The following is a 12,678-nucleotide window of genomic DNA, read 5'->3' as shown; positions in this document are numbered from 1 at the left end:
TGTGTATTTACTAAATGGAAAACAATTAGATTTCACTTTGTAATGAGCTTCAAACAGAATACAGGTGGAGTAACAGGAAATTTCCTTTTGCACAGGAAAATTATGTGTAATTCAATACCCTAGTTATAATATTTTAGTACATAAACACAATCACACACTCTTTGTGTTGTACGTCCTGCAACATAAAAGGAGACAGGCTTATTTTATATGTTTATAGATTTACTCTAATTCAGAACAGCCTTATGCTGACATTTACATCCGTTGTGGCCTCTCTGCTGGAGATTGAAAGGTTCCACTAAAAAAAAGGATTTAGTGACCAGAAAAAAATCAAGGGTCAAGGGTCTGTGACCTCACCAACCACATAGCAACATGTCTTTCAGAACGGACCACTTAGATGTTTAAAATGGCGTGACAAAATCCCTAAACTGAAATTACTTTGCTCACAGAAATCACTGTGAAGTCATAGAACTGAGTCACTTTGATTTTTGAAAAGCAGAACTAGCTTAAAGGGTACTTTAACAGGACTGGCTGGAAGCCAAACAGCGTTGGGCTTTTGAAGTAGTGTCAACTTTCTAACCGAGCTGAACCATGAAATTATAATAGGATGCTGTGGCAATTTCACAAAAATGCAATGCTCGAGTGCCATAGAAATATTTGTCTTATATGACTGGGAGGTCTTATGTCAAATAAATAATAGAGTTGCAAACTTCAATTATGTAAAGTAAATCGAATCATTTGAATGACTCACTCATTAAATGCTCACTACTGGCACCTACTGGCGTTTTAATTTAGTTGAAAAGTATCATTTCCACGTCATTTCTTGTTTGTATTTATTCAAAAATATTTAAAAGAATCTCATAATTATTGAGCCCCGCACATGACATGCAAGAAAAAATATATAAATTGTGCGGTCAATTTACTAATTCATTCCCTCAATGTTCTAAAACATGCACACGATTACTATTGAGTTCCCTCGATTTATAGATAGTGTGCACGATTTACTATTGCATTCCCTTGATTTACTATTGTGTTAGAATTAGTAAATCGTGTGCACTATTTATAAATCGAGTGAACTTAATAGTAAATCGAGGGAACACAATAGTTATTGTGTGCATGTTTTAGAACATTGAGGGAACGAATTAGTAAATCGTGCACATGATTTAGTCTACTATTTTTTTCCTGCATGTCATGTGCGGGGGTCCGTACATAATATTATGCAGTTGTATTTTTTAGTGTAAATGATTTAATTTAATAACGTATAGAAAATCACATTTTTAGAATTCAATTTATAGATCAAATGTAAGAATTTGAAATTAAAGTTTTAATAAGATTAGTGGGAAAATGTCCTCTTTAAAAGTAAAAAAAAAAAAAAAACCTTGGATATAATATAAAAAACACAAGGATGTCACAGCTGATAGAAAACTGATGAGAATATTGCTTCAGAATACATCATATTTGCAAACACACACAGACACACACACACTTACACACACACACATATATATATATATATATATATATATATATATAAATAAAACCTAGATACCCCAGACATAACATATCCCAATTTAACCCTCCTATATATCACTTAATAGTAATAAACAGCAAATAATTATAAACATACAATGATATAGCATGCATAATTAATTATAATTGAATCAATTATCTTTAACAAATGATAGTAATTTAAATATCTAGAACAATGTACCCAAAATCAATCCACTATATTAAACTATATTTTATTACATTACATTATATTTTCCATATATATGTCCAGGTAATATTTTACCACTAAATCATTTTAATTCATTGACATTTAATAACCCGATGACACAGAACTTATGCTAATCATAACAGAGCATGCTGAACCAGCTGATGGTCTTTTAATTTCAGTTTCTTCTCCTTCAACAGTTGCAGTCTTCACCACCAAATGAGGAGAAGAGTCTAAGTGCCAATGAACTGACTGAATTCTTCACCATGTGGCAAGAATTAAACTTCACAGATGACAACAACTCGCAGGTGGAAGCGCAAATGTGCCCCACATCCTTCAACCGTTCTGCTCTCCTCCATGCTATGTGCACCCTCTACTCCTTCATTTTTGTTGTGGGCCTGGCCGCCAATGCGCTAGTAGTGTGGGTCAACTTTCGCTCAGGGCGTCATTACCATGACACACACTTGTATATATTAAACATAGCAGTGGCTGACCTGTGTGCGGTCGCTACTCTCCCGGTGTGGGTGAGCTCACTGGCACAGGAAGGTCACTGGCCATTTGGCCAGGCGGCTTGTAAGCTCACACATCTACTCTTCAGCGTCAATCTTTTCGCCAGCATCTTCTTCCTGGCCTGCATGAGTGTGGACCGGTATCTTTCAGTGGTCCACTCAAGGGAGATTTCTCAAAGAAGAGGACGACAAATACGACGTTTAGTGTGTGTGGTAACATGGCTGCTTGCTTTATTTGCCTCCATTCCTGACGCATACTTCTTGCAGTCGGTAAAGTCACAACACAGTCCTATGACTTTGTGTCATCCTATATATCCAGAAGACAACCCTTTGCAGTGGATGGTGGGCATTCAGCTGAGTTTTGTGGTTCTTGGTTTTGTCATACCCTTCCCTGTTATAGCAGTGTCCTATGCACTTTTGGCAAACGCTCTGGCCTCCTCTTCCTCTCATTCCCCTTCAAATGGTGACCAGGATCGCAGCGTGAGCAGGAAGGTCATCCTCACGTACATAGTGGTTTTCATAGCTTGCTGGGCACCATATCATGCTGTGCTGTTAGCCGATGCGCTAGCGATGCTAGGTGTGTTCCCGATGGTCTGCAGTTCAGAGAACGGCCTTTTTGTGGCGCTGAACCTCACGCAGTGCCTGTCGCTGCTGCACTGCTGTGTGAACCCTGTGGTCTACAGCTTTGCTCACCGGCATTACCGCTATGACCTCATGAAAGCCTTCATCTTTAAATACTCCAAGCGTACGGGGTTGGCGCGACTCATGGAGGGCTCTCAGGGCACCGAGATGGAGTACGCAATGGTGGAAAACACCCCTACAGCTGTGAGCTAGGACCCTCAAGAACATCATCCTCAACCGATGTTCTGCACTGCTTCAAAACATGAAGTCCTCCTTGTTTTCCACCAGAACTGCAGCAAATGCTCAACAGTGACTGATAAAGATACTGATAATTCATTTGAAATGTGCCAAAGACTGTTGGGATTTTGTAAAATCAGAACCAATGTTTTCATGAAATTCTGGTAAAATTGACCATGCGTTCTGTCAAAATCGCAGCAAGAGAAACCTGGTTTTAGTGTGGCATCATAATTGTGTCCAGTAATGACTTTCCCAAAAATGTTTGATGGCTTTCAGTCATCATAATATGATACATAATGCAATATACAAAAATTAAGACTTTTGAAAAAAAATGAAGCTGTAAATAAAACAAGATTATTTTTACAAGTAATAATACACCGGTAATCTTTCTACTTCTAAATTTCATGTTTAATTTACTGTTACTTTCTGTTATGCTGTTTCTTCATAATTATTTGTGAAATTTATTAGCAATTTCGGAGTGAAAATGCTTATTTTAATTTAACGTTTAAGGTCAACAAACCATTAAAATTGTGATAAAGTTCATAATTTCTTTTTAATTTATAACATTGCTCTTTGCGTAATGTAACAGTATAGTGATGTAGCTCCAATTCTCTGCTTAAATTTGTTCATATTTATCTTAATTGTTACTGATTTAATTGTGAAAAGCACTTTCTTAAGAGGGTCTTTTGTGTCTGTGGCAAGAGAATTTGCATTACTTTTGTAATTTGAACAGTCAGTGTTCACATGTTCTCCTCAACAGCTCATTCAATCAAAAATAACTGATTTTAAACTGGATTTTTATTGTGCGACTGCGTTTGCACTTCATTGTAGGTTTTGTTTCGTGTGTGTATGATGTTTTATGACTGGCTGTCAGCTTGTAATGTATAACTCATGTGTGTACTTTGAAGGGCATTTAGCTTATTTTGTCTGTTATAGATGTGTACATTTCAATTAAAGTAAGTTAAGTATGTTGTTTTTTTATCTTTACTTGCATCAGTTTTTGTTATTTTTGAGTTCTGTTGGAACACTGAATACTTAAATGTGCTCGGGATTAAATAATTTGATTCACAATGCTTATTAAACAGACCTTAGTGTAATTTAACAAATAATGAAACATCAAATATGTCTTCTATAAAAGTTTTTCTATCACACATTTGCATAGCTTCTCTATGCTATCTGATGAAATATGATGCATAGTTAGGATTAACCCATGTGTGAGCTAGAATTAATATGGATTCAATCTAGCCAGACCTTTTATCTTTGATTATCAAAATCAACCCTGCGGAGTATAACTGCTTCACCATCTGTTCAACAATAGTGGCCCCTTTTTATTTACATCCTAAGGGCCTCATAAAAACTTAAAGGTAATGGCTACAGCATACAAGACTGTACTGCAAGATACAGTTTCAAACAACAGTGGTGGAAGATTTTGATTTAACTGAAAATACACTTGAATATGTTATAACTACAGGACATTAAAATTGCAGTCAAAAAGCTTTAACCACAGTTAAGCACACACCACAGTTTAGTATAATTTAGTATAACTTGCAGAAACAATACAACCACACAATCAAAACCCTCCAATGAAACTTTATAAAACGTTGAAACTTTCAGTGTATATTTGAGTGGAATTAAAATGTTTAAACATTTACTAGCTTTTAGAGCTACCAAAACCAAGCTATAAAGGTTTAGCATATTCAGTGAAACCCTTTTTACCTTGATTTCCCCCCATCTTAGTCAGCTAGTTCAGAGCAGCTTTTCCACATCAAACAAATGCAGGGGCAGAACAAGGACACATGAGAGTCTGATTTATGCTGATTTGAACTCAACCAATGTCAAGTCTATAATACTTTCAATGCAGACACCTGCAAGGCCTGAGCAAAACCTCTTAAGGTTGCATTAGTGGCTGACTCTAAAAGACTTCTGTAAACAGTCCATGGTTGTTCAAAAGCTGCCTTCTTTTAATTAATCTTCATCTAATTGCTGTTTTCAAAGCTGTCTTTATAAACCCAAGGTTTCTGAGATTTCTTAAAAAACGAACAAACAAACAAACGAAAAACCCTGATACACTATGAAAGTAGGGCTGGCTGCATTAAAAATATAAAAAATAAAATAATGATGCACTATTGTCCCACATCATTTCATTTTTAATCATTTTATCTTTCATAAAGAACCTCAGCATGATTATGGATTAAACACAGTCAAACTAACTTTGAGCATCAAAGAAGATTATAGTTGTATAGTTAAAGAGTATAGTTAATGAACACTTTTGGAACGCATTTGGAATCAGTTAGTCTCTAATCTGTTAATTCCGTTCTCAAACCAGTCATAATGTGACACATTTTCATCCCTAAACATCCCCTGTGTCTTTCTCGGCAGCTATTAATTTATTTTGTCATGTTCAAAGTGTTCATGTCTGGAAAATGACACCACAACACAACAAAACTGTCAGGCTCTTAGACAACACAGTCAAAAGTTCAAAAACTTCAAACGTCATAAAAACAATACTTCATAAAAATGTATTCTTTCAAACACAACAGTGAGGTGAATGTAGGCTGTGACTGTATTAAACTCACACAGGAAAAAGAAAAGAGACCACCAGTTTGATACAGGTCATGACTCACAGCAGTTTTTTACAGGGCCTCAGTTTACAAGCTGCCCGACAGCAAAGACCGTGAACAGTGCTGACACTAAAGGTTTAAATGCATCACAGCGGGAAGCATTTCACAACAATACAGAGAAACAAACTTTTTCCAGAGACCATGAAGATATAACCTTGTTGTATTTAGAAAAATACATTAACCTAGTCCAAGACAGTAAGGTATGTCTAATAATATAATATAATTAAATATGGCAGTCAGTTGGAATAAGCCTTTTTGGTTACATTTTTAAGGTGTCCTTGTTACAGTGTAATTATACATTTAAGTACTGAGTAATATTAATTAACGTATGGTTAGGGTTAGGATTAGGTTTTGGCTTAGGTTACTTGCATGTAATTATGCGTAATTAATTGTTATTATAATAGAAAGTACATGTAATTTGTGTAACAAGGACACCTTAATATAGTGTTACGACTTTTTTTTAAGGAACTTATTATTGCACAACAACAATATAACTAATATCAGTTGTCATGTAGACCTCTGGTATTTCGTCTTAGCCCTTCATTATATTTCTGCTTGGGCAGAATTAGTCTTCAGAAGACAAATATTGTTTTTCATTTTAGTCTCCTCCTGTGGTTTGGCTGGTGCTCCAAAAGGGATTTGAGAACAAGGCAGAGAGCCGCTGGTTTATGCCGGCTGAATGAACAGCCCAGAATGGCGTGTAATCTGAACAGATGGTATTTCTGTATGTTGGTTTTACAACAAAGCTAAAAAGATTTGTCTTTGAGTTAGCTCATCCTGTTTGGAAATGTTTTTTGTCTATAAATGCTGCATTATAAATCCTGCAAACAAATTTTATCAAAACATCACGACTCTCAAGAACAGACACACACCCCAAGCACACACATTACATGACACATGGTAAAATGCATGTGTCCAACATAAACACACAATCACGTATACACAATCTCCATCTCTAGTGTAAGTGTTTATATTTCTCTGTCAGGACCAAATTTTTCTAATCTACATTTCATGCCAGTCCTGGATTCCCCAGTTGCAGTATCTCTTCATGAAACACAATTTGACTTCAGTGTCATTACAGAGACAGAGCCTTTGATTCTTCAGCAGGAACTGACAAGGAAAGGTTCTGCTTTCTCAAATAGCTGTTTGATGTCGGTTCTCATACTTGTCCATGACATAATAAATGTCACATTATAAAATCTGATTACATCCATTCATTTGTGAATTCACCTTGAACATGGCAAATGTTTTTAATATGATTTGTGTATGGCAGATTTATGTTTATGTCTCATTTAATATTACTGATGACAACTTGTTTTTACAGTGTTCATCACACACGCAAAGTCACATTCTTGTGGTAGTTGTAACTTGTAGATATGTGCTGCAGCAACTTGTGTTTTTAACATATACTCAGTGGTATCAAAATGTACATTTGAAGTATGATTGTTATGTCGCACCCATAGCAATTTCCTGAGGGCACCCATGGCTTATGAATGCCTTCCAGGATTCCAGCTCTGTAAAGCTGAATGGTAGATATTGTCTCTTAAGTGCTGGGTGGTCCCGTGTAGCTCTTCGCAGAGTTGCTGACTATATAGTTTAAAGGGTTCCTGAGCAGTTTTATAGGTTTTAAGCAGTGGAATGAAAGAGAGATGCTGCAGGATGTATCTAACAAGCTGCTGTGAATGATTACAGATTCAAACTACATGTAAGATATTGACACAAGGAGATTACGACTTGAACTTTATTAATGGTGACAGTTGTGGCAGTTTTTTTTTTTTGTGTTGTTGACACTTCCCCACAATAGCCTCCACCCTAACTGCTGGTGTCAAGGCCACAACCCTGAGGTATTGTTCTCTCTTTTCACTTTTACTTTACAAATATTGATGTCTCACATTACTGCAATGTCATTGGTGAGTTACAGTTCGCTCTGGGAAAATCTGTTACGATTTGGAAGGATTTATAGCATTTTAGTTAAGGTAAAATGGATTAAAATAAATGAATATGACAATTAAATATTGAAGAACTGCTAAAACTCTCTCTAAGTCTCCTCAGTCAGAGTAACTGACTGGCCAAGTTCACTGCAGTCTACTTGTCATCTACATCCTGAAATTTTGCAGAAGCTTTACAGAAGGATGGTTATGCTAAAAGCTTTACCTTCTCAACCTGTTGGTGTCAAATATATTTATTTGTATAGTTTGTCACTATCAATAGTTATAAGGAGATGGGTCACAAACTGTGGTTATGTAAGAGTAAAAACCAAATAGAAATGACTTTTTTAACGAAGATATAATCTTTTGCTCTAATTTTACTCACAAAGTATCAATGACCTAATGTTGTCACGTGGGCTGTAGCCAAACATATCATCACATTTTTATTTTTCATGCAGAAACATTCAACCCCTATAAGGTTTCTAATACGTGCCTACATTTCTAAAGTAAATTCAATACTGTCATTAGGCATATAACAAATATATTATTGTCTGCTCTTTCCACAGAATGATGAACTTCTATTTCTTCTTAATTGGGTGGTGGCACAGTTAATATTTATAGGTTGGTTCTTATTTTAAACCCTGGAAGGGGAGAGATGTATGAAATGGAGAATTTCTCAGTTCCTCTAACCTTGAGCAAAATGATTTTTTGGACAAAAAGCATTCATTAAAGTGATGAATAACAGAGTCAAGGAGAAGTCAGTGAGAGTCAAGTTTCTCTCTAGAGGTAGATAAGTGTGTGTGTAGATGGGCACAGAGTATGTCAGATTTTCTCCTATGGATCAGCATGAATTCCCACGGGAACCTCCAGTCTGCTTTGGTAAAGGGAGCAGAACAATCCTCTATCCCTTTTCACATTCACCACAAACATCAGCTCATACAATATGCTGAATCAAATATGGATTGTGTTTCAGGCTGAAACTGTAGCTTGATTAGTAAACCAGGGAAGCGGGTTTTTCCCACCCACTATTCTTTCTATTCATTCACATGTCCATGTGTCCCAAAGGGGATCCAGACTAAGGGTATCAGACAAAGACCCATGACATCTCTGTGATTTAGCCAAGTAAAAAGGTTATTCCACAATAGGAACTTCCGCATTGAAGAATCATCTTTTTATTTACGTATTTTATGTCACACTGACAGTTGACCTCCTCCATTAGACACTTTAATGCATCTATGATTTTTCTCTAGCAATGTCATTAATTCTGTGACCCTGCAAACTCTCATACATGCTTTTCAAACTGGCATATTTCAAAGAAAGTCGAATCATGTAAATGATGTCAACTTTACCTGAAACCAAATTGTTGTTTTCTAAATGGACAGGCCTAATTCTTTATAGTCACTTTACCCTCTATCCCATTGTGTAGCATTTGAAGCTACATGCGCAAATCTAGACTGTAAGCATTTATTTATAACATAGGCATCATCTATTATATATATATATATATATATATATATATATATATATATATATACAGGTATATAGTGGGACACTGTACAAATTGTGAGTTGGAAAGGAATGGAATAATTTACAAATCTCATAAATTTATATTTTATTCACAATAGAAGATAACATATCAAATGTTGAAAGTGAGACATTTTGAAATGTCATGCCAAATATTGGCTCATTTTGGATTTCATGAGATCTACACATTCCAAACAAGTTGGAACAGGTACCAATTTGCAACTTAATATGTCAATTGGCGAAATGATTGGGTATAAAAAGAGCCTCTCAGAGTGGCAGTGTCTCTCAGAAGTCAAGATGGGTAGAGGAACACCAATCCCCCCAATGCTGCGCCAAATAATAGTGGAGCAATATCAGAAAGGAGTTTCTCAAAGAAAAATTGCTAAGAGTTTCAAGTTATCATCATCTACAGTGCATAATATCATCTAAAGATTCAAAGAATCTGGAACAATCTCTGTGCGTAAGAGTCAAGGCCAGAAAACCATACTGGATGCCCGCGATCTTCAGGCCCTTAGACAGCACTACATCATATACAGGAATGCTACTGTAATTTAAATCACAACATGGGCTCAGGAATACTTCCAGAAAACATTGTCGGTGAACACAATCCACCGTGCCATTCGCTGTTGCCGGCTAAAACTATACAGGTCAAAAAAGAAGCCATAAACATGATCCAGAAGTGCAGGAGTTTTCTCTGGGCCAAGGCTAATTTAAAATGGACTGTGGCAAAGTGGAAAACTGTTCTGTGGTCAGACAAATCAAAATTTGAAGTTCTTTTTGGAAAACTGGGACGCCATGTCATCCTGGCTAAAGAGGACAACGACAGCTCAAGTTGTTATCAGCGCTCAGTTCAGAAACCTGCATCTCTGATGGTATGGGGTTGCATGAGGGTGTGTGGTATGGGCAGCTTACACATCTGGAAAGGCACCATCAACGCTGAAAGGTCCAAGTTCTAGAACAACATATGCTCCCATCCAGACGTCGTCTCTTTCAGGGAAGACCTTGCATTTTCCAACATGACAATGCCAGACCACATACTGCATCAATTACAACATCATGGCTGCGTAGAAGAAGGATCCGGGTACTGAAATGGTCAGCCTGCAGTCCAGATCTTTCACCCATAGAAACCATTTGTCATATGAAATCATATGTTTTAACTAAATTATTACACTATAGTTTGAGGACCAATTTTTACTATTAACTAACTATTAACTAGGACTTTTGCCTCAGTACACTTCTAATAATAAACGTGTTGCTTATTAATGGTCAGTAAGGTAGCTGTTAAGTTTTGTCATCACATTAATCTAAATCCACAGAAACTCATTTACATAATGGATATATTCATTAGAATAAATTGTTTGTTTTCTGCCAACACATTTGTCAACCTTAATGGCCTTTTCACATTAGTTGGTATTTTCCTGTGCTAAAACATTGACTGTTTCATTTGGCCTGTTTAGTACCCAGCTCCATTTACATCAATAAACAAACAGGTGACTGCAGACTCCCTGGAGGCATCATTCATCACTGCGGCATAGCATGACAGGTAAACTCACCATCAGGAACATGATCCAAACCACAGCACCACAATCCTAACCAAACAGAAATGCTGCCTACAGCTACAAGCATCTGCAGACAAGAGAACATTGTTCCTTAAATCTCAAGAATCTTTAGCAGTTGGTGCATTAAAAGCACTACTTTTTATTATATCAGGATACTGTATTTGTTATATAAAGTATTCAATGGCAGCACATACATTTAATATTAAGCATACAATAAAATATTATAATAGAATTTATAATGATTGCAAGAAACACAGAAGCATATGGAAATGTTATGTTACACTGTATCTGACAAAGAGCAGGAATGTATGTAGACTTGACCCCTGTCTCATCTTATAAAAGTTCTGGTTTGTTGTGTTAATACCACAGGAATGTAAGACTAAACAAATTGAATTGATATATACAGGCTTTAGCAGAGGGAAAATGAACAAGATTCCTGTTTTTAGGGAATACTCATTTTACTAATTAGTCTGTTTTTCTTTTGTTACGATTATATTTTGCAGAAAAACCCATCCTCTATTCTCATCTTTTACCATCTGTTACTTCTGTTGGCTCAGAGATCTAGTGCTGTCCTCTAATTTTGAGAAATCAGAGGAACGCAGCTGAGACAGTGTTTCTCATGTCAAAGCCTGTAGGAATGAGATAGGAGAAGCCAAGTCTATTCCCAGAGACAATGTACACCATCATTCCCTGCAGATACTGTAGATAGCAGAAACCTAAAGATTTTAGATGGAGCTCTCATCAAAAAAAAAAAAAAAATATATATATATATTTTTGTGCTACACATAATTATAGTTATTCAACGAGAAAGTTAATTTTTGGGCTTTCCCAAAAGTGCCTAAAATCAAACTTGACTGTGGGCCATGGGCCTAAAGTTTGTTGTGTGATATCCAATCTTATAAGATTAAAAAAAAAATGTTTATATAAAACTAAAAGTGTTAGAACAAAAGGATACATTTTTTTCCTATTGTCCCCTTCTCTTGTGATATATCACGGCAAATGAATGTTCATCATGGACCAGTTTGGGATCTCTGGCTTTGGGTCAAACTTTAGACAGATGCTTAAAAAAAAAAAAAAAAAAAAAACGGTTCAGGAAAACAAACAATTCTAAGGACAATTGAAGGTGTTTACCTCTGTGGAGGTGGAAGGACGGTGGAGGAGGAGATGGGAAAAGGACATATCCGCCACAGACCGAGTTATCAGTCAGACTCAAAGGATCGGAAAGGAGAGGCTTTCAGGATGTCCTTTTGTAAACAGTCAAGCTCATTAGACACACTGTACATCAGTGAAAGCTGTAACCTAATTAATATCAACATAAATCAAACCTTAACATGAAATGGGAAGCTCATACTGACGGATTCATCTTATCTGGTAAATATTTGTTAAAGCTCTGTTTAAATGATTTACATAAACATGAAATCAAAGCATCTGCACACACTGGAAACCTGAGCTTTTGTTCACTTCATAGATCACCAAAACATCAAAATATTCTTTTTCAAGTACAAATGAACAATGTTTATTTGAAATTTCAAACTACTTGCAGAGCACCTGTGGTGAATTATAAACCACGCCTTTGGCATCACTATCTTTGAGAGGGAAATTATGTGTATGGGAGAGCGGGGGCAAAAGTACAATTTTTCAGAAAAACATTTTAAAAGATAATGCTGAAGACAGAGATATATTTCTGCTGTGGCCAGTAACTCAGAAGTGTGAAGTCAGAAGTGTGGTCAGTAACCAGGTGGTATTTTGTAGAAAGACTTCAGTATAATTTATTTTTGAACATAAGTTTAACATTGTTACTTTCGACCCTGTCAGTTTGGACAAAAGTAACACAAAGTGGGTCAAAAGTAACACAACAATAAAAGCTAGATTTTTTTAATGTTATTCTTATTTTTATTAAGTATACCTGACTATGACCTTGTTGATATGTAACTGCAAACATATTTTGTCAAAAAAATAAAATAAAAT

General features: G+C 36.0%; 1 protein-coding gene across 1 annotated transcript in view; it reads left to right on the top strand.

Moving 5' to 3' along the window:
• The window catches only part of LOC113098506 (atypical chemokine receptor 3-like), a 4,769-nt gene extending 1,661 nt beyond the window's left edge, over positions 1–3,108 (top strand). The window contains exon 2 of the mRNA XM_026263630.1: positions 1,912–3,108. Within this exon, the coding sequence (XP_026119415.1) occupies positions 1,912–3,054 (1,143 nt within the window). The 3' untranslated portion in view covers positions 3,055–3,108. The remainder of the gene's footprint in view (positions 1–1,911) is intronic.
• Positions 3,109–12,678: the final 9,570 nt, after the last annotated feature.

This window comes from Carassius auratus, unplaced genomic scaffold (genome assembly GCF_003368295.1).
Source record: "Carassius auratus strain Wakin unplaced genomic scaffold, ASM336829v1 scaf_tig00216571, whole genome shotgun sequence".
NCBI classification, from domain to species: domain Eukaryota; kingdom Metazoa; phylum Chordata; class Actinopteri; order Cypriniformes; family Cyprinidae; genus Carassius; species Carassius auratus.
The sequence above is the reverse complement of the archived record's forward strand: the minus strand, read 5'-3'. Positions and strand labels throughout refer to the sequence as shown.